The sequence below is a fragment of the Eutrigla gurnardus genome, assembly GCF_963514095.1.
Source record: "Eutrigla gurnardus genome assembly, chromosome: 6".
In the NCBI taxonomy this organism is placed as follows: domain Eukaryota; kingdom Metazoa; phylum Chordata; class Actinopteri; order Perciformes; family Triglidae; genus Eutrigla; species Eutrigla gurnardus.
In genome coordinates this window covers 17,472,738-17,496,483 of record NC_139920.1, presented here as the reverse complement: position 1 = coordinate 17,496,483, position 23,746 = coordinate 17,472,738, and the positions used below count along the sequence as shown (strand labels likewise).

Genomic DNA, 23,746 nt, shown 5'->3' with positions numbered 1-23,746 from the left:
GATTTTCACACTGAGGAAGCTGGTGGCCCGGGGCAACTCCTATCATTCAAGCCTGCAAAAGCTGAAGGATAAGAGCTTCTTTTAATTGATTGGAAATGTAAATAAATCACAGATGTAAGCACGTTTTCATAAAACAATATGTTTAAAAGATGTATGGAAAGTAACTCTAACCTGTAAAGGGGAACATGAACGACTCAATGTGTGATGTCATCAGCTGCACCCGAAATCACATACTGGATATGCAAGCTATCGTTCAACACGCTGTAGGGTGAACAAACGTTATTACATTATTATTATTATTATTATTATTACAGGATTTGTGGGAATCATTGAGTATGAATTAATTATTCGTTGCGGTGTTGGCATGCATTCCACCGGAGAAAGGATGCAATTTGCATATTCTTGTGTTCACACTAAGAGAAATCTCACGTACTGTATAAGCGTACTCAGTTGCAGGTTAGTAAGAATTTTCGGAAGCAACCGTAGACTAAACGGAAACGCGGCCGACTGCCACAAACGGACACTTTCTTTGACAAATGTCGGCTACACAGTGAACTCTCAGCTGTTTCGCCTCATTATTTTTTTGGCACTTTAAATCAATAACTTCAGCGCAGAGACAACTTTTAGATTGTTTACTGGCTAGCTAATAACATCGGTGACATATTCTGACATCAGATTAACAAGTATTTGAATTCTGAATTTAGAGCATGTGCCCCTTTAACACTTAGCCATTGTAACTGCTGATTTTTTTTTAATACATTTGAGGCTATTTCTCAGATTTTCACCACAAATTCAAACCATTAGTATGTATTTAACATTCAGCCAAGACAGACGGACACGATGGGAATAAAAATATTTATTGAAATGTTGCAATATTTAAAGGTCATTTATCAAATAACTGAGGGAGAAAAAAATCTAAGTACTATTCTTGGCAGTTGGCCATGAAGGACACTTTAGTAGCAAGAAAAGAAAAAATGAATCAAAAATGTGAGGCTGCAGGTAACTTGTTTAGTTCCTGCCTTATACTTCATATAGGCTTTAAATAAAAAAGGTAGTTTACCTGCATAAAAAAAGCCACTATCATTAAGTTTAATCTTTACAGATTTGAATTATCGGACTGCATTTAAACACACCGTGACCACGTTTGCATGCAAGATTTCATTCCACTGCAAATCCATTTGCAGTTATTTTTGTTTGTGACTGTATTGGTAACACATGGTCAATTCATTTGAGATTACACTCCGGTAACAGGCTGCATGCTGTAGTCTCCAAAAACAAACCAAAACAACAAGTCAGTCTATCAGGCGGAAAGTGAAAGTGACTGTAACATTGAGGACAGCAGATAAAGTTCTTTCGCTGCAGGACGCTGAGCACTAAAAGCAAACACTGTAGCTCTGGAGCCACATAAACCGAGTTCAACACAATATCTACTTTGGGTGTGACATTTTTTTTTTTTTTAACAATATCAAAATAATGGAAAGAGGCAGATATCAATGCACCGATAACTTCTGAAATGTTTCCACATGTTGCTTCACTGATAGTCCAGTTGAACAAAACGCAGCGCTTATTAAGGCAAAAGTCAAGCAAGATATTTTTCAAATACAAAATCCGCAGCAATATTAAGGCTCATTTAAAAAAAAAAAAGAAAAGAAAAATCGCAGCCAAAGCAGGGGAGCACCTGAAAACACAAATGAATTCCACCAGATTAAAAAAAAACAAAACAAATTGTGCAGATTGCAGCTCTTGTCAACATCATGTTGTTTGGCATACGACAATTTCTATCATGCAGATTTGGCAATTCATAAACTATCATGAAAAGGTCCATAAGGCACACGTCCTTCACATACCGCTATACTGTAACAGTTCACACTTTTTTTAATATATATATATAGTTCAACTGCTTATTCGCAAAGCTTTTTGAGCGTAAAATTGTCTCTCATTCATTTTAATAAACTATAATGTAAACACAAAGTTGAAAACTACACAAAAAGTTGAAATGGAATGGCGTTTCTTGAAGATAAGCCTCTACTACAAGTGTAGTAATAAGCTCTGGTTGATAAAGCTTTTTGAATTTTCTTTTTTTTAATAGCAATCCTATCCTCTCCTTCCAGAATAATATGTCTCTGTGTTTTTGTCATGTGAGGGTGAGATGATCTGGCCAGCAATCTGCCTCCACCTAGAGGTGGCTCTCAGTTATCCCCAGTGACTGTTGTCGGGGTAGCTCGGCACTGCAGCGGGGTACTGGGGCAAGCTGGGGCCTTGGGCCGCCTGAGCCACGGCGTTAAACCCTACTTCCCTCACCGGTGCGCTCTTCCACACCCCGGTGCTCCACTCCTCCTGAGCACGCTTCATACTACCGCCGCCGCCGCGGTACATTCTGTGCACCTGCCATGAGAAAAGACAGGTAAGTGCCAGGGTTCCCACTCCACGTCAAATGTCTGATTTCCTGACTTTTCGCCTAAAAAGCTGAATTTCCATGATCTATGATGAACATTAAAATCAGGCCGCCTTTGTGTTGAACAGACAAAGCCACAGTATTTTAAATTTTAACTGCTTGAACAGCACATTTATTGTGTTATTTGTTGTTGAAGAGTGGTAAATAACAACCACTCACGACATAGGGGTAAACTCGTGAAATAACCCGGTGAAGAAAAATACAGCATGGGGAAACATTCAATTTTCATAAATGGCAACGTGAATTTCAACAAGCTACAAACTAAATTCTCTGATATTTAAAAAAAACAAACAATCAAATCCCCTGACTTTGCCTGCGTGGAAAAGACTTCCGTGGGAAAGTTCATAATTGTTGTGTGTTTTCATCGTATGCGTTCACTCACCTTAATGAGGACCAGGACCATTAAGGCGGTCACCACAGTGAAGAGCAGAGTTGTGATAAGCATCACTATAGCCGAGCCCACATTTTGGCTGAAAAACACCACGGTCGCGATCCAACCGCTTTGGATGCATTGGTGAGAGTGAGATGGAGTGGTACAGGTTAGTGCATCACACAGTGCAATTAGCAGTGGAATTAAGACAAATATTTAAAGTTGTAATGAGGCATTAAAGGGATAGTTTGGATTTATTTTCAAGTGAGGTACACAGCATGTATTAGCAATAGTAGAAGGTGGTTGTCGTGCTGCATGAGAGCAAAGTAATGTACTGCTTAAAACAAAAAATCAACATGGCTTTAATTGTACACTATATTTTGAATATTCTTCTACTTCACCTTGTCGTCAGCCCTAACGACGGGGAACTGGGGAACCGTCGATGCTCTTTTCAAAGCCATGGATTCCTTTGACAAAACAGCAATTTTACCTCCCAGAACAGATTCTGTCTACTGCTGCTTTCTTTTGTGTTACTTTGTGACTTTGGTGTTTTAAAAGGGGGTTAGTTTGGATTCTGAAAGTCACACAATAACACAAGCGAACTGAGCGATTGAGGCAGCGTCAGCAACTCCCCTGTTCTGGGAGGTAAAGTTAATGATTTTGCCAATGGAGTCTTGTGGCTTTTAGGAGAGTCTAAATGGATCTGACGGCTTCAGCTCCCTGATGGAAAGAGCCGTCTGACGTCAAGGTGAAGCTGTGAAAATATTCTAAATATAGGCTACATTAAACTGATATTGATTTTTTAAGGTGTCTAAAATACATTCTAGCTGTAACAATGACAATAATAACAAGAAAAGCATCTCATACAAGCCCTCTTCAAAACAACCCAAACTATCCCTCTAAGCAGTGAGCAAACAGCATTCAGATGATCAGTGTGAAACAGTGCAGCACTCCTGTTGGTTACGTATATTTCTCTGTTTTAGTCAGTTTTTAGTCAAATTTTACAAATTTTCACATCTGCCATAATCAAAGATAATTGTGGCATTCTGACTGCAGGAATTTAAATGTGAACCCACATGATGATTTTATAATTAAAGTGTGAGAAATCCAAACCAAGATGGATATTCCGTCTGTTTGTACAAATTTAAATCTTATATTATTACATTTTTAGAAAAATCTGAGAGACGGTTTGTTCATCCTTTCTGACAAACTTAAGATAAAATAAACAAGATGTGAAATAAATGGACATAGCACACCTAAAAGAATTCCACTCTTTAGTCTTAAGGATATGGATGAAACCTTCCTTCCCCTTTTTACACTTAACGTCAAGAGGACGACGGTTGAGCAACAACGCCACGTCAGCAACTCAGAAACAGGCTTCGACTGGCAATTCATAGGAATGAAAGTGTAAAATAGCTGCAGATAGTTGTGAACATTGTGTGTGAAAACGCAGCATCCTACTTTTTCAGCTGCCGTGACCGTTTGACAAAAAGCCCCGATGACCCGCTGCAACGCGCGCATGCGTCTTCAAAGACAGTTTTCTTTTTTGGGCTCAACTCACCAAACTCCCCAGCCAGGAATGCCGATAGTCTGGAGGAGGGCCAAGACGCACTGAAGGAAGAACATGAAGAAGAACGCCATGAAGTTGAAGGAACTATCGGCCCTGTGAAGGAAACGGAGAACACAAACGGGATGACACGATAGAACAAGCCAGTTGCTCTTTTTCTTTGTTGCCGCTTCCTCCCATCAGGAGGAAAAATCAGTAGAAAACGGAAGAATCTGTAGAATTTATCACCATATCACATTATTTCAAATACTTCCCAGTGTTGTATGACCATAATAATTATCCTCATGATGGAAGTGAATGAACAAACACAGCCTGGACCAAAATAAGCAGCAAGTTTTGGCTAAAACTCCCGTAGCCTTCAATGGGCCTGATGGCGCCGACTGAAACGCTGTCATCTCGTCATCGTTTGCTTCACTAAGCAAAGCGACGACCCCTGAGAAATTACATATTTCATGGATGTTTGGTATTACGTTCAATGCATAACAATAACTGTTCAATTAACCCAAATGGGGAATGCTGTAGCTGCAGGAAGTTTGAGCGATTTTGGGCAGATTGTTTCCTGTGAATGTTGCATCGAAGGAGTCTTCCTGTTGTTTTTGGTCACTTTTAATACAATTCTCTGTCCGTATTATGAACTTATTTTATGTGTAACATTCTCCCTGAAACTTGGCCATTGTTCTAGTATCTTTTTAGTGATTTTTTAACATATTATGCAGGACAAGGCTGTTTAGTAGAGCGGGAAGGTTGGCTCCGTTTAGTTAATAGGTGACTAACACTTTAATCGGACACAAACACATTTTATAACCAACATTACTGTCGAGTCAAGCGAGATAAATTCAATTTAAGACTTCAATAGCTTTTTTTGAGAAAAATTAAAATTCATCGATTTCTTTTAGGACTTTTCCAGACCTGCAGACGCTGTAGAACAAAAGCTGAACTAAAAAGCTGGTTGGGCAATGTATCACTGAAGAACCAGCACCATCAACCTACTTCTACTCCGTGGTCAGTTGCATCTTCCATCTGCGTTAGATCTCTTTTCTTTTGCTGCAACAAACATCACGAAAAAACGCTCAAGTCCCTAAAACATCTAAGAGAAGTCTGATCCTAAAACACCGGTCCTGATCTCTTTGCATCGGCTGCCACAATCCTGCTGTAAATGGAAAATGAACTAAGTTCAGAAGCAGATTCGGTCAAGATTTTCAAATATAGGATTGAACCCCATCTTTTTACTCAGTTTTGTTGCTATATGAACCCTTTATATTGCCTCATCTAAACTTTTATAGTTTCATGACGTTTACCCGACGACGGCGAGACAAACCTGAAGGCTTTGTAGAGCGGTCGGAACCAGCAGGTGTAGCTGCACGGGCTGAAGAGGATGAGCCAGAGCAGGGAATAGCCGAAGTTGATGGCGTATCCACCGCCAGCCCACCAAGCAATGCACGAGATCACGTTTATACACAGGGCGCCCGAGTACACTGCAGGGGAGAGAGAGAGGAGAGGACGGTTGGATTCTGCAAGAGCAGGGAGAAGAACGCGTGATGAATAACACAAGATTAGCTGAATGTACGTGGAGACGCTCACTCATCCAAAGGGTGTAGATTCTGCGCACCAGCTGCTGGTGGTGTTCAGGAATTTCCTCTTCGATATTGTGGTAAAAGCACGGCTTTATTCTCAAGAACTGAGGCAGGGGAGGAAAGTTATTCACCCGGTCTGGAACAGGAAGCAGGATGTCATTGTAGTATCACTGTCTCACTGTGACGCAACAAGTCAGATTGTGGAATGTGACTTTAATGTGGTCGATTGATCAATCTGATCAGAGTCAGATATATAGATACAGTCAGACATATAGATAATTAGACAGACAGATATATAGATAGTAAGACAGACAGATATATAGATAGTTAGACAGACAGATATATAGATAGTTAGACAGACAGTCATTTATATAGATAGTTAGATAGTCAGAGATAAAGACAGTTTATGTAGTTAGAAAGACAGACAAGTATATAGCTAGACAGACAGACAAGACAGATATATAGATAGTTAGACAGACAGAAAAACGTTTTAGTGACAAACCTGCCATCTTGAATTCCCAATTCTTTCCTGGACAATATGAAACATATGAATGAACAATCATTAACGGGAAACAGAAACAAAACAATTCACACAATTAATGTCCGACGAAAAGACAACCTCCAGCCAGTTTAAGTTCAGCAAGCAGAGACCTAACCGGCGGCCACACACTCCAACTTTGGTCAAATTGTAAACTAATGCTAACACAAACGCGTCAAAAAACTCCATTCCTTCTTCTTTTTTGCACCTTTGTGAAGTTATGGTTTGTTTACGCTGCGTGTGTGGTGATACAAGTAACGTTACTCGGCTAAAGAGCGCCGTTATGTAGCCGAGTAACGTTACTCTGTTGCTTCATTTCACTGACTGCTAATTGACAACGAGTGAAAAATGACCTCGTCACACCTAACGGGCAAACACGAAGCGTGAAAAAAAGGAACCGTCAATATTACCGGGTTACAGCGTTTAATCTCCTCGCGTTTCCGTCGACACTGCTGCAGGGGTCCGGGACGAATCATTCAGCGTGAGCCTTTTTTTTTTTTCTCCTCGGGAAAAAAAAACGCACCGCGCATGCGCCGCGTGGTAGCATTTTGTAGTTCTGAGCTGCGTACAGTCAACGCGCTCTGGGGCCCAAGAACTACAAGTCCCGGGAGTCACGCGTGAGGTAAACGGGAAACGCGTGACTACAACATCACGCTGGATCCCACCCATGCAGAGAGATCAATAAATCTATTAGAGGACAGGCTTATTTACGTATCGGTGCAGCTCAGCGCGGAAACACAAGTCCTACGACCAAGGTACGTTTTATTAGTCTGTTTTCTGGGAATAATTGACACAAGCAGAAACCAGAAACGAGACGTTTTTTCCTTTTTTCCTTTTTTGGGCAAAAACCGAAAATCAGAATTTCAGCTCATTTTCTTGTTTTTTGGGTTCCTACTTACAAAACGAATTTACCACGCATTATTTTGTTTCCGTCGGTGGGCGGGTCCTCTGATTGACTAGTGTGCTTCCTTGCCCTGTGCTCTTCAAAATAAAAGTTCTTCCGTTTGATAATGTCGACAAAAATATTACTGTATTATAGACACTAGCAGACACAGCAGAGACCACCCACAGTCAAGACTGACCCGGCTTCAAATAAAAATAATACTAATCATAATCATTTGAAAATGAGAACTTATGAAGTTACGATGACTTCAGTGCAGTTGATGTTTAGCCACAAGGTGACGCAGTTGTTACATGAAGAGTAGATCTCGGGGCTTTACTACGAAGGAGGCTCAACATCTCCAGGCTCTGTGTTCATAATCCGGCTCAACAAAACCTAAAGTCCCGGTCAGAATTAACTGTATCACGACGGTGGTCATTGTCCGGCTCCGAGCTTTGTGCTCTGTGCGCGTTCACAGCTGCTGAGAGCTGTGAGAGCTAATAGGAGTGATCACAACCAAATATGAAAAGAGATGAGGCTAGTTTTTCATTTCTGACAGCCTAACATTGCGCATCTGTTAACCTTTATCCATTTACAGTAAACAAATCTTTTTTTCTTGTTGAAAGATATTTTATATTGTTTTCATATTATTATTTAGGTACTGACGGTGATTACAGAATATATGATTATTTACATATTATTATTTACTGACGGTGATTACAGAATATATGATTATTTACATATTATTATTTACTGACGGTGATTACAGAATGCGAGTGTGTTATATTGAAAGCGAGGCTGGGTGTGCCTATGAATATAATGCTGGCTACAGTGAGTTTTTTAAGGTGCTGTACAAGCAAATCATACTGTCTACTCTGTACAATGACAAAGAGTGTAGCAGGCTACTGTACACTATAAACAAATGATTTTGCTCTTTGCTCATGGCAGTTATGACAGATATTTTTGTTTACATGTCGGCAGGCAAGCTTCACTCATTCCAGGGATGTATTATGCTTTGTCCTATAGCCTACTTAATTGTATCACTTGGAACATGTTATGAAGTGGATCTATAGTATAGAAATTTGCTCATAACAGGCCGACTGGAATACAAAGCAAACTTACCTCTCTCAAATGCACATTCATGGAAGTCTTGTATTGACATCCCAGGACAAAACACAAGCAATGCAGTAATGTAATAATATACCTCTTTAAATGCACAAGAATGTGTCATGCAGAGAGTTATTAAATGTTTTTATTGCTATTTTCTCATCCATAGGCTACTCTAAGTACAGCAATGTGAGGGTTTCATACATGTTGGTTGGATCACTCTTCAGTAGAGAATGCTTTCCTGAAATTAGTGAGTGAGTAGAGCATACTTTCCCTGCTGCAAAATCTCTCTTTGCTTTTGTTTTTTTCTTTTCTTTAAAAATTACTTTTAATGATGTTAACTAGATCTTATAAATGGCCTAAACACATCAAATTTGTATTTACCCTATACCATAAGACTATAAGACTTGAAGAATCTCCTCTGTGCAACTATTCATGTAGTCAGTCAATGATCAAACTAGTAGCATGAATATGAATTACAGTCCAAGCGGGTTAGGCAAGGCAAGGCAAGGCAATTTTATTTGTATAGCATTTTTACAAACAGTTTGTCTCAAAGGGCTTTACATAGCATGAGCATCATAACAACATCCTCTTCCCTTAAACCCTCACATCCACTGAGGAAAAACTCCCAGGAAAACCCTTTTAACTGGGCAAAAATTGGAGAAACATCAGGGTGAGCAACAGAGGAGGGATCCCTCACCCAGGACAGGCAGACGTGCAATAGATGTTGTATACGGACAAGAAAACAGTTTATAACAGAGAATATCGAAAAACATGGAAATGGTTGACAGGAGCTGACGAAGGCAACTTCTGGTGGGCAGGAAAGGCAGGGAGAGCAGGCCAGCTTAATGGGAGTAGTGGGTGGCAGACTGGGTCGTGAACAGGGAGGGCAGGCCAGTTTAACAGCGGGGGGAAGGAGGGCGATGCAGGCGGTGGTTGGTGCAGAGGGATGGAGCTGTGGAGAATCTGTGGAAACAGAGAGAGTGCGAGACGCCAAGGCCAAACTACAAGGTGCGAGAGGTAAGGAGAGGAGAGGGGGGGGTCTCTCTACTTAAATGTAGTTAGAGTGTCTGCCTCTCTGACCCATGGAGAGAGCTGGTTCCACAGTAAAGGAGCCCAGTATCTGAAGGTTCTACCTCCCAGTCTGTTTTTAGAGATATTGGCAGTCAGGGCCGGTTCTAGCCCATTGGCTGCCCTAGGCGAGATTGATGCCCCCCCCCCATTCTATTATTGGCGGGGGAAGAATTATCCACTATATTTATATTTCATGCACTGGAATAGTTTCAGAACATTTTTACTAGTTAAAAAATATATAACATGTAATGGTACACAAACTGTGCAAACGATTAATTACACTGACGATTAATTACACTGTATTCTCAAACAAGCAAATATGATTAAATCAATGGATGGACTCCATAAAAAAGGTAAACAAAAGTGCTCTTTGTACTACAGGAAGGAATTTAAAATAATTAAATGGATGTATGAATGCCATAACATGTACAAACTAAAGTGCTCTTTGTACTACAGGAAGGAATTTAAAATAATTAAATGGATGGATAAATGCCATAACATGTACAAACTAAAGTGCTCTTTGTACAGCAGGTAAGAACAAGTTGTAGATGATGGAGTGTAGTGAAGCAGATGGTGTTGCCGTTGTTGTTTCTTCACCTAGGCAAATATACATACAAAATCAAGTGTTAAAGTTAAAGTGTTTATGCTTTCATTGGGATAAACGACGATGACAAGGCAATACACTCAGTACACACATTCTCTTAATTTTGTTCATATCTGTACTGTTAGTAGGCTACCAATTTCAGGGATTTATCAATGATCTTATAAGTCATTATACAACAATCAGTGTATAAAGCATGCATACGTCAATGCTTGTACATTTCATTTTTTCAAGAATGTATTTGAAACTAATTTGGATCAAAATAGTCACACCATGAAGATTATTCAAAGGACTAACCTGCTGCTGCAGGCTCTGTGCCCGTGGTCTGTGTGGCAATGGTGCCTGGAGTGGTCTGTTCATCTGCATCTGTATTCAAGGAAAATCCCAACCAATGGTACATTTAAATGAATGAAAAATTATGAAATATATAGTTTTATGGTGGATAGATAACACTGTTTGTTATTGTTTTATTTTCCGAATAGTTTATACTTTATCTTACCTATTTTTGTTAGAATCATTGCCATTATATCCAGAATTACAGTTTGAATATTAAAGTACTCACTAGTCTAATACTATCTAGTCTAATCCAAAGTCTATACAAGTACTTTCATACATACCACATAGTACTAGTGAACTAATAAGATTTACCTTAACCTTACAGAGAAAAACGTTAGTATGGACATAAATCTTAATATAATGAGCTACATATTTAATTACAGAGTTTGAATGTAAAAGTACACATAAATCTAAAACTAATAAGATTTACCTTAAAATTACAGAGAAAAACATTACATTGTTAGTATGGAAATAAACCTTCATATAACAAGCTACATATTTAATTGCAGGTTGAATGTATAATTACATGCAAATGTGAAAATAATAATTACTGTAAAATTACAGAGAAAAGTGTTAAGATTGTTTTTATGGACATAAACCTTTTTATTACAAGTTACATATTTAATTATAGAGAATTACTGTCATTTTACAATAATTTGTATTTAATTTAAGAAAACGGAAAGATCATGTATAATTAATATAGTATTTTTCTGTAAAAAAATGAGAAATAAATGTAATTTGTCATTACTGTCATAATACTTAAAATAACAGGCAGATTGTTCATTTACTGCTAAAGTCTGTAATTTTACAGATTTGTACACTATTTTCAAAGAACAGAAAAACTACTGTAAAAAATTAGAGTCATATACCATAAAATTAGGATTTTTTTTTTACAGTGCAGGTCAGGCTGTCTGTGCAGACAGAGAGAGAGAGAGAGAGAGAGAGAGAGAGAGAGAGAGAGAGATACTTACACTCAACAAAAATATAAACGCAACACTTTTGTTTTTGCTCCCATTTTTCATGAGATGGACTTAAAGATCTAAAATTCATTCCAGATACACAATATTACCATTTCTCTCAAACATTGTTCACAAATCTGTCTAAATGTGTGATAGTGAGCACTTCTGCTTTGCTGAGATAATCCATCCAACCTCACAGGTGTGCCACATCAAGATGCTGATCTGACATCATGATTAGTGCACAGGTGTACCTTATACTGCCCACAATAAAAGGCCACTTTATAGTGTACAGTAGCCTGCTACACTCTTTGTCATTGTACAGAGTAGACAGTATGATTTGCTTGTACAGTACCTTAAAAAACTTACTGTAGCCTACATTATATTCATAGGCACACCCAGCCTCGCTTCGTAGTAAAGCCCCGAGGTCTACTCTTCATGTAACAACTGCGCCACCTTGTGGCTAAACATCAACTGCCCTGAAGTCATCGTAACTTCATAAGTTCTCATTTTCAAATTATTATAAATACTATTATTTTTATTTGAAGGCGGGTCAGTCTTGACTGTGGGTGTTAGGGACCTCTGTGTCTGCTAGTGTCTATAATACAGTAATATTTTTGTCGACATTATCAAACGGAAAAACTTTTATTTTGAAGAGCACAGGGCAAGGAAGCACACTAGTCAATCAGAGGACCCGCCCACCGACGGAAACAAAATAATGCGTGGTAAATTCGTTAGGAACCAAAAAAAAAACAAGAAAATGAGCTGAAATTCTGATTTTCGGTTTTTGCCCAAAAACGAAAAAACGAAAAAACGGCTCGTTTCTGGTTTCTGCCTGTGTCAATTACTCCCAGAAAACAGACTAATAAAACGTACCTCCGTCAGACACACACAGCAGACATGAAAGACTTGAGGCTATTTTAAATGCATTTTACACAATATGAAACTTCAACTCCAAACGAACATAAAAAGCTAGTAAAGTTAGCTAAAATGTCATCTTTTGTTTTGTTGTTGTTGTTTTTTTAGATCGATTCAGATACACAATCAAACTGTAAAAATAGTAGAAGTTAGTATTTATTTGCAAACTAACAACAGCTGAGAAAACACCCATTAGATTCATAGTATATTAATAATGTTATACTTTTAAATAGCCTATCATTTTGCATATTGTGGTCATAAAAACATCACTATCCTGAGTGAAAATGAAACTTTTAAAAAAAAAAATGTAAACATGAGTGACGTAGTTATAGAGCCTGAAATTGAATTTTTTTGTGATTTTACTTTAAAAGTTGCTGTATTTCTCTCTCAAAAGGCTATGTCTGGAGGCTGTATTCGAAACCGCATACTATACTGCTAGTACGTACTGATTTGGCCAAAATGTAGTATGCAGTATGCAAACAAAAGCAAAATCTGCAGTATGGGGCTATCTCGGTCTCCACAGACGCTCGCGTTCTGCCCTTTGAGCATCCCTCTCGCACAATTCTTCCTCTGTATATTCAGCCTCGTACAGGTACGGTTGGGTTTGGGTGGAAAAAAACTCCTCATCAGAGTCTTCAAAAGTTTCAGTATATTCTCCAAAAGTGTCCATTTCTGTGAGATTGAAGAAACTAGTACTGCAGGCTACTCTGCGTCTGTAGCAATGACAGCAGGTAAACAAACTATTATAGAACCGGTAACTTATAAGTGCTAGGTGATATCACTCCGCCGCTGCCATAGCCTACTAGGAAGTATGACACGCTGCTGCTGCTGAGACATAAATCCTTAAAAACATTCTATCAACACATATGTACATCGATAGTCTGCCGTTACAATGGATTTGCCTCGGGTGCACTGTGGAGTCGGTATGAGTCTTTTTTTGTCCAAAGCGACTTACAATAAGTACATTTGTCAAAAGAAGGAAACAAAGAAACCACAACGTATCATTGCCGATAAATTAAGAGCTAAAGATAGAACAAGTGTTAGGTCCTCATCTGAGTAACGTAGTACGGTAAGAGCGACCATGATGTGCAATTAAAGTTAAATCTGTTAACAAACATATTTCATGCGGTTGAAAATATTAATAATAATACACGCACAAATTAAGCGCATTCACACTTTTCCAACTGTTCCCACTACTTAATCATCTTACACATTTAAGCCAGCATTGACATCACATTTCTTTAGAAATTGATCTTGTAGTTATCCTTTAATATTCTCACTGTGGCCATATGGGTCATATGGGTAGTTCATACGACTTTTATTTATTTTACGCATGTATTGTATGAGTATAGTATTCCTCTAATATTGATGTGTTTTTGCAGTAATATATTTTACAATAACCACCATCACCAGTGTCTGATAATGGCTGGAAACAGTAGAAATGGTTACCGTTGACCTCATGATCCATAAATTAGTCTCTCGGGCAGTCCTCATCAATAATAAACACCAGGTGGACCATATTGGATTGTTTCAGCATATTGTTACGTCGCGGCTCCGGAATCGCCAGACGGGCTGTCAATCTTGCCCACAGAGTGAAAGCGTTTAATCGTTTGCGTTCCAGTATAGAAGAGGAGCTAAATACACTGCATGTCGCCCAAGTCAACGTCAGCTTGGTCCGATAAATACAAATACGTAAATGAACAAATCTGGTGGTGTGGCGTTAGCAAGAAGTGGGCTCCTCTGAATTCAGACAGAAACATGTGGTCGTTTTAAACTGAAGAGGAAAAAGGCCTCTGTGATAACAGTCTTACAACATTTTGTGAAGGCAGAAAAGAAATTTGAACAGATAAAAACAACAAAATCTTCTTCTTGCATCCAAAGAAGGACTTCTCATTTGAGCATTAACTCAGTCTTTAAGTTTCCTCCTCCAGTGGTTTAGAAGGTGGGAGTGCCTCCTGCTGCACATCCACAGCACTGCTGTCTGATAGCAGCTCAGTGGGGGGGCTATCATCCTGTCAACACAACAGACACCAATACAAACATCTATATCAGCAATATCATTTCATTGTTTTAATAACTAAGCAAGCACAACACTGAACATAAGCACAGAAAAGCATTTCGGCATAATGTGACACATGCCCATGCAAAGTCAATGAGATCCATCAACTGAAAGGTGTAGTGTGAACACGGCCTTATGCTTTAAGTTAGCGCTAGCGGGGAAACCTCATACATATGCAGACATATACAGTGACGTAATGACATGGCTCTATGGGCTCTCTAGCTTGTGGAAACGTAAACAGGTTTTCAGAAGGTTCGCAACTTGAACCAACTGCCAACCTAACCGAACTACACTATATTGCCAAAAGTATTCACTCACCCATCCAAATAATTGAAATCAGGTGTTCCAATCACTTCCATGGCCACAGGTGTATACAAGCAAGCACCTAGGCATGCAGACTGTTTCTACAAACATTTGCGAAAGAATGGGTCGCTCTCAGGAGCTCAGTGAATTCCAGCGTGGTACTGTGATAGGATGCCACCTGTGCAACAAGTTCAGTAGTGACATTTCCTCACTCCTAAATATTCCACAGTCAACTGTCAGTGGTATTAACAGTGGAAGCGATCTGGAACGACAGCAACTCAGCCAAGAAGTGGTAGGCCACGTAAAATGACGGAGCGGAGTCAGTGGATGCTGAGGCAGATAGTGCGCAGAGGTTGCAACTTTCTGCAGAGTCAATCACTACAGACCTTCAGATTAGCTCAAGAACAGTGCGTAGAGAGCTTCATGGAATGGGTTTCTAAGGCCGAGCAGCTGCATCCAAGCCATACATCGGCAAGTGCAATGCAAAGCATCGGATGCAGTGGTGTAAAGCACGCCGCCACTGGACTCTAGAGAAGTGGAGACGTGTTCCCTGGAGTGACAAATCACGCTTCTCCATCTGGCAATCTGATGGACAAGTCTGACTGCATTGTGCCACGTGTAAAGTTTGGTGGAGGGGGGATTATGGTGTGGGATTGTTTTACAGGAGCTGGGCTTGGCCCCTTAGTTCCAGTGAAAGTAACTCTGAATGCTTCAGCATACCAAGAGATGTTGGACAAGTCCATGCTCCCAACTTTGTGGGAACAGTACGGGGATGGCCCCTTCCTGTTCCAACATGACTGTGCACCAGTGCACAACGCAAGCTCCATAAAGACATGGAGGAGAGAGTTTGGTGTGGATGAATTTGACTGGCCTGCACAGAGTCCTGACCTCAACCCGATAGAACAGCTTTGGGATGAATTAGAGTGGAGACTGACAGCCAGGACTTCTCGTCCAACATCAGTGCGTGACCTCACAAATAAGCTTCTGGAAGAATGGTCAAAAATGCCAATAACCACACTCCTAAACCTTGTGGAAAGCCTTTGTAGTGACCTCACCATTGAGACTACACAATACGGCCTAGACAGAGACCAAAAGCCTTCACATGCGGTCAGAACAAAGGGACAAAGGGGATGAAAAACTACTGGTTTCACTTCTCACCAAGGTGCGAAGTGCAACGTCACAAAACTGGTGCCCTATTGGCTGACAACCAACATCTTTTTGATCCTGAGGAGATCGCCGCAACCGCGCGATTCTTTGTTTGCCTGCAGAAGAGGAACGAACGGTTCCTTTATTTCAGCGTCCAGCAGGAAGGATAACCTCTGCGCCCCGCTCCTGTCTGAAGTCAGCTGACTAAATCGCCAAGCCGTGCGATTCTATCGTTGGCTCCATCTGGTGGCTGTACCGGCCATCTCTCTCCCTCTCTAGCTATTTTATCTGACGTCTATGGCAAGCCGTTTTAACATTTAATAGCTAGACTGAATATGTATTGCAGATATCTGTAATTCAATTCTTCCTAGTCATAAAGAACATTTCAGATATCCACAATGACATTCTTCCTATCCACAATTGTCATTTCAGATATCCACAATGACATTCTTCCTAGGACAAATGACGTCACTTTTGCCATTCATGTGTATTGGGCTTTCAATTTCAGATATCCACAATTACATTCTGGATATCTAGAATGAACATTCTGGATATCTGCAATTTAATTTTTACTAGGAGAAACTCCCATTTCAGATATCTTCAATCCAATTTCGAATTTCACGCCTTTTTTAATTGTTTGATTGTTTTTATACTTCTATGCCAATGATCACGATGATTGGCATGCGAGTATAAAACCTTTGTATTGAGACTGAATACAGTTTTAGGTTAACTTTTCCCTGATCCCAGGGTGGTGCCCCGTATATTCATGATTATATCATAATAATATATTCAATATAATTATTAATATTGATAATCATATTGACATTAATAATGTCAATATTAATAATTGATAACCAAATCTGCTCCTGCTACATCCCCAACACCTTCCCAGAAGAGTTGAAGCTGCTATAGCTGCAAAAAATGGTATCTCCGCAAACTAAACCCTATAGATGAAAATATTACAGACTACAATTTTAATCATGTTAATGACAACAGTGTTGATATTTATCTTGAATAAAAATACATTCCTAATGTCAATGTCAATTTCCTGCACCTCTTTAAGATGTCCACATGATGTCCAAATGTTAAACCTCTTATTGACGTCCAAGTGAGATCATGGTTAGACGTCCAAATAGCAGACCAAGTTTGCACGTCGCCTAGACAGCCAGAACATGATCTGAACGTCCATCAGACGTCCTATTTTTAGTGGGTTAGGTTCACCATGGTAACTGACGTAAAGTTTAAGTTTGCTCTCTTTCCAGCGTGGAAAACCCAGATTATCCCTCTTCTCAGGGTTAACAAACTCAGAGTTTTAAATGTTTTCTGGTTTACACCCCAGGAAGCAGAATTTCCGTTGAGTCTCCTGTGACTTACTCTGTGTTTGATGTAGGATAGGTAGGTGTCCCAGCCTACGGTGACAAAGTTGATGTACACAACGCGGTATTTGGGTGAGAGAAAGTAGAAGTTCACCATCTGAGCGGGAGGCCACACACAACAGTCCACCTGCAGGCAAGAAACACCCAGACGACCATAAACAAACTTTACACGGCAAAAACATTGTTACAACTGTCACTTTCACCTGGAAACAAATATATCTGTTCTAACAAGTCATGTAGAGGAAACCTCCAAATAAATTATTTTCTTAAACATTATTTTTTTCTCAGAAGTCATTCATAACGTAGTTGGCATGTGGAGATCACAAATGAGTGTTACACACGTTACAGTGTGGTGCAGTAACGAGTTCTAAAACATTATTTAGCATGTTTTTCCTTCCGGTTCCCTCGTCTCAGAGTCCATGTTAAAGAGCAAGATATTTTAACGTTTTATTATACAATATAAAATATGTATAATGTAGTCTAGTAATGTATACTAGATACCCCTCTTGTGAATATTGATGTTTGACACTGTCTTAAAAAGGTGGTTGCCAACAAGGAGCTAAATGAGAAAATGTCCTCATGCCGACTAGACCGCCTTCACAGGCTGCTATGGTGTGTACTCATGCAACCGTGGCAGGGTTGTTAATAGCATAACGTGGTTAAAGTGGTTTCATTTATGTCAGTTATCTTGCTGACCAAAACATCTACGTAGCCTATCATGAACTTGTGTTTGCCACAGAGATCATTTTCTAATCCAAAGGATCCGACTGGCTTTGTGTTGAGGGAACATTTGCGATGTTAACTTTGTGTCTTGGCTGTAAAATTACGTCATGCCGGCACCACTCTAAACTGATCATATTTCAAAGAGTCAGTAGTAACACAAAAAACAAGACTAGGTTGAAATCTAGTAGATTGCTGGACCGTGTATGTGCAAATCTGTGGTCAAATTGTTACAGAAAACATTTTTTAACAAGATTATCATCAACCAGCTTCTCCAGATCTATAGGTGAGACCCTGACAGGTGTACTTGCCGTATAGCATTCCAAGAACTTGTCTTTAAACTCCGTCCATGCTTCGGATAAAGTGTGTCCCTCCATTAGACCCATACCTGCAATAAACAGTTGTCTTTTAGATATGCGTCAGCAGTGTGTGGCATAGAGAGAGAGAGATGTGCCAACAACACTACACCTTTATCACTTAGTACCAGTTAACTCTGAAATCCTTCTCACCTAAAAAAAAGCACATCCCCGCAAACGGTGAGGCGACCACCTGGTCCACCAGAACCTTCTTGGACACAATTTTCAGACCTGTGCCCACAAACACTTTGTCCAGCCAGATGTACCAGTATTGCATAAGTGGACCGAAGCTGCAGCCCACTGTAAACATGCGACCTTTAAGGGCAAATAGCCACGGGAAAAAGAAAATAATGAATGGCAGTGAGTCAGTTATTCCAAATTTAACACATTGCACAAACATTCTCCCATTCTACCATGTTTTTTTCTTCATAAAAAAAACGAGGGCTCCCCTTTTCTCTCTCCCTCACCTGTCCTCCTCCAGTCCCGGACTTTGTCTGGCTTCTTGAAGTTCTCCCTGGTCTGCTGCACAATGTCTCCCAGTGCCAGTAATAATCCTCCGCTCAAGGTGTTCGTGAGCAGCAGGGTCCGACCCTGGAAGAGCGGCCGCAAGTTGAGCTGCATCTGAGCCACAAACTGTTTCCCCAACCGGGCAAGCATGACCGCAGAGAGAGCCCTGTCATCTGCAGGAGAAAAACAGCTGTGTCTCTATCTGTGGGAAAGCTGACAAACTCGAAGAACCTGCTTTATTTCCCCAACGTGTTCCAGCCTTCATCAAGGTATTCAAGGTAAATACACACTCTACCAGAGGGCTGTATGTCATCCAATGAGAGCTAGAGACATTGAAAGCCGGCCTCAAAAGAATACTGCACTCCAGAGGGTAAAAAAACAAAACAGTTATAAAATAAAAATCTAATCATAGTCAAAAACTACATTTTTTTGAAAATATTTAATATTTTGAATACATATTAAAATCTTGATTGACTCATATTTGATTGTATTCTTCTAAAATTACAAATCAATAGCTTCTTTTTGTTTCTTTAGGAAGTTGATATCACCCTATCTGGACCCCAGATTGACCGGATCAACACCAATGAATGAATGAAACATGTCTGTCTTAAATATACTTCTGTCTTAAATATACTTTGCTGTTTATCGTGTAGATTACTTTTCTCCTTTTACAGGTTGATCACGCTGTTTACATTTGATGACGCAGATGAAGCAGAGAAGATGTTGTAACGCGACTGTAAGATTCAAAGGTCGATGGAGCCACTGTAAGTGTTAGCCGTTAGCTTTCTGGCTAATTTAAACCCGGGTTAGACAGCCCCGACTGTGTAGCCGCAGTGAACAGTTTACTCTCCCGGTTGATACTCTGTATAACACGGACACAGATATAAAAAAATATGAAATTCTACAACTCTGCTTTGAACGCCACATGCAAGTCGGTGTTGTGTGGAGGTCTGTTTTGCTGTAATATTTGTTTTTCAGTTTCCTTACCCTGACTCCAACCACTTAAATGTACTAGACCTTAACACAACCTTACCTAGCACCCAAACACGGAGTTCTCCTCATACGCCCATGGTAACACATAGGCCCAATCCCAATGTCCCCCCTAAGGTCTAAGCCCTGAACCCTGAGGGACTTAACTGACATCACCTGGTAACAGTTGACAGTTATACTGTATTAAATGTGTAATCTGTTTGTTTTTAATGTCTGCCTCTTAAAGCACAAAGTAGGGTAATTGCTCGTTTTGATAAGGTCTATATAAAAAAAATATTTTATTGTCGTTATTATTATTATTATTATTATTATTATTAATAGTATCAACCAGGCACGTGCAGAGGGGGGGGGGCGGAGGGTGCTGGAGCACCTGCCCCTTTGCCCCTTGATGCCCAAAGTGCCCTTTTGTCAAAGTGATTACCCCCCCCCCCCCCCCCCCCCCCAAAAAGTGTGTGTGTGTGTGTGTGTGTGTGTGTGTGTCTGTGTGGCCCAAAATAATAATAAATAAAACAAAATAATAATAATTTAGATCTACCTTGGTCGGTCGTGCCCTCACTCTGCCGTCACTGACCTGACGTGCCCAGACATGCCCTGCTGCTGAACGCTAAGCTGCTGGAGACGGCCACTGCTTGTCTCGCGAAACCTCACTTTTTGACAGACAGGACAACTTGTCCAGTAGGTTTTGCAGCGGTATTCGTTTGTGCACGGTCTATTCTTGCAAGATGACTGACGAAGTGAAGTGAGCAATGAGCATCCTCTGTGTTGTCCAACTCTGCACACACACCTCTCACAAGTTATAGCCATTAACCACACACAGTTTCAGTTTCAGTATGTTTCTCTTGTCATGGGCAAAGTGCATTAGAGAGATAATATGTATTATTTTACTGTCAAGCTGTTTTTTCCTATGTTTCTAGAGGCAATGAGGCAAAGACTATGTTATTTCACTAAAACTATGCGATATACATATTCACATAATTTTGGACTATTACAGTATAAATGCAACAATAATAGTACATGATTTCAATATCATTTAATTATTTTTTACTTTAATAATTTAGCACTAGGAATAATAAATGGCAGGTTATGAATGGATTAAATTCGTGGCTATACAGTACAATTTTTGTGTGTGTGTGTGTGTGTGTGCGCGCACTGGCCATATATGAGGTGTGGACAATGACATGGTGTGTTGTGATTCCATGTTACATTCTTTATGAATATGGGTTTCTACCATTCAACCGGTTATATTGCAAAGAATGTTTCTGTATGGTGTTTCAAATTCGTGCTCCATGTGCCCCCTTTTAAGCACCTGCCCCTCCAAAGGTCTCTGCACGGCCCTGGCATCATGAGATATGTTTGTGAACAGATTTAACTTTAATTGCACATCATGAGACTAACAGCCCACAATCTAGCGTTAAATATTAGAGTCACAGAGGAAATTTGCATTTTCCACTTAACGTGCTGTTAAGAGCCAATCAGCTCTTAGATGAGGCGAGAGCCAGGCGTTTCCCATCATGCCCCGGGGCTTGCAGTCGGTTGAGAACAGGCGCGTTCACGATCGGCTTGGCTAGGCTTGGCTAGGCTTATCACGCCGACGAGAGCTGCAGGGCTATAAGAGAGACGGCAGCCAAGCGCCGTCAAGTCGGGCACCAAAGTAGACGTGATTATGGCGGCTATCGCGGCATTTGCATTTATCATGGTAATTTAATTATTGCTGAGAATATTTATGTCACAATTCATTTTGGACAGTTGAACCATTCCAATGTTTATTGAAGTGAGATGTCACTGGAACAGTTACATTTCAGTGTAGAGAATAAACATAGTTGTAATTCTTCCAAAACTAGTTAAGATATAAAGGTAAAAACATACACATTAAGATAACCCTTTATTTCTTTTCATATAGGTGATACTTGATGCTCGAGTAACAGAACACTGCAGGAAACCAAACCAAACAGGATATGTTAATGAAATAAGAAACAATTATAAGCAATAAAACATAAATATATATCCGTAAAGCCAACATTGAGAAATGAATAATATTCCACGTAGAGGTATATTACACATTGTTTTTTTTTCTATTATCATTCTGTTTGTATTCATGTAGGCCTATTAACAAGACCTCACATCATATAAAAAGGCCTACAATGTACAGAAGTTTACATCAAGCGACCAAAATAAAAATAAAACACATAATTTGTCCACAAGGTGGCCGCCAAGTGCGGACCTGAACACGTCACTGAACTTTTAACCAATAGGGAACAATTCCGCTGTGAAGGGGTGTTGGCTAGCCGGTTGCAGCCAGCGGAAACCGTGCTGCCTAGCGCTACACGGAACGCCTCCTTAAAACTTGCTCCCGCGATGTTGTGGGTCATGTGATATGGTCGCGACACTGTGATGTCTTTGCAGTCGGCTGACAAGTCGGACACAAATTCTGATGTTTTCAACCCAGAATTCATCACGTTAGGTAGCCAGGTGCAACGTGAACACAGCTAACAACTGCGGCGCCTGGCTCTAAAAACTGCGGCCGACTCGATCTTGTGAGATTATCGTTGCCCACGTGTGCATGACGTCAGAGCAAGTTGGACATAAAACGAACCGACATGCATTGTGCGGCGATCGCCGGTGATCGATTCTGTGCAGGCCTGGCTCATCTCGAACGAGCCTAATATCCAATGTCCTGGAAGCAGGACGGCTGAACAGGTAACACCAGCAGTTAAAAGCAGTTGTCGCTCATTGATGCCTTCCAACAAGCCGATTCTACGGGTGCAGAAAACACAACAACAGAACAAGTGCAGAGGGACGTTTATTGTAAAATATTTGCAGCCCTTTTCCATAGTTGCGGTCTTCTGTCACCTAATAGAAATGCTCGATCCATTACACTTTTCAGCACTTACGTAATCCCTGACTTCTATAAAACAACAAAAAGGCATTTACGTGGAACTGGCTGAAGCAGAGCTGAGCCGGATAGTTGGGCCTCTCGGGTAACAGAGAGTTATCTCACTGTGACGGTCCACTATATGTTGGAGTTGAGATGGACAGCACAGTACTCCAAACCCGTCCCCTGCATGAAAGTCATGTATAGGCTGAAGTACAGGTTTATTTATTTAAAACAGTGACTTTATGTGTATAAGTATATTTATTTAAAACGGTAAATATGTACATTTACATTTAAATCGTTTTGCCCCCTTTTGTCCTACTTCTGCAATACAGTGTATATTTATAATATATTAGTCTTCAAATAAATATGACTTGAACATTACTCATTTTATAATCATTTTGATAATATACACGCACAAATTAAGGGCATGCACACTTTTCCAACTGTTCCCACTACTTAATCATCTTACACATTTAAGCCAGCATTGACATCACATTTCTTTAGAAATTGATCTTGTAGTTATCCTTTAATATTCTCACTGTGGCCATATGGGTCATATGGGTAGTTCATACGACTTTGATTTATTTTACGCGTGTATTGTATGAGTATAGTATTCCTCTAATATTGATGTGTTTTTGCAGTAATATATTTTACAATAACCACCATCAACAGTGTCTGATAATGGCTGGAAACGGTAGCAGTGGTTACCGTTGACCTCATGATCCATGAATTAGTCTCTCCTGCAGTCCTCATCAATAATAAACACCAGGTGGACCATATTGGATTGTTTCAGGATATTGTTACGCCGCGGCTACGGATTCGCCAGACGGGCTGTGAATCTTGCCCACAGCCTCAAAAGTCCCGCCCACCTGTCATTCATTTAACGTTAACGTTTCTGGCTGCATGAAGTTGGCGGAGTTACAGAAAGACCAGAAAACATGTTTTCTTTCAGAGTAAAAGTGTTTACTTGCGTTCCAGTATAGAACAGGAGCTAAATACACTACATGTCGCCCAAGTCAACGTCAGCTTGGTCCGATA

General features: G+C 40.1%; 2 protein-coding genes across 2 annotated transcripts; both read right to left on the bottom strand.

The window, feature by feature from the left end:
* Window positions 1-882: 882 nt before the first annotated feature.
* On the bottom strand, window positions 883-7,001 carry scamp4 (secretory carrier membrane protein 4). The gene is made up of 7 exons (XM_084012485.1): window positions 6,915-7,001; window positions 6,469-6,495; window positions 5,974-6,102; window positions 5,711-5,867; window positions 4,387-4,488; window positions 2,838-2,955; window positions 883-2,385 (listed from the first exon to the last, which is right to left on the bottom strand). Exons 2-7 carry the CDS (start codon window positions 6,473-6,475, stop codon window positions 2,194-2,196), a joined length of 705 nt encoding a protein of 234 aa, XP_083868611.1. The 5' UTR covers window positions 6,476-6,495; window positions 6,915-7,001; the 3' UTR covers window positions 883-2,193.
* Window positions 7,002-14,289: 7,288 nt separating this feature from the next.
* Window positions 14,290-18,993, bottom strand: LOC311015289 (mpv17-like protein 2; the record flags this gene model as incomplete). The annotated part of the gene is made up of 5 exons (XM_084012414.1): window positions 14,290-14,388; window positions 17,259-17,387; window positions 18,292-18,368; window positions 18,490-18,651; window positions 18,804-18,993. 5 exons carry the CDS (start codon window positions 18,991-18,993, stop codon window positions 14,290-14,292), a joined length of 657 nt encoding a protein of 218 aa, XP_083868540.1.
* Between the last annotated feature and the right edge of the window lie 4,753 nt (window positions 18,994-23,746).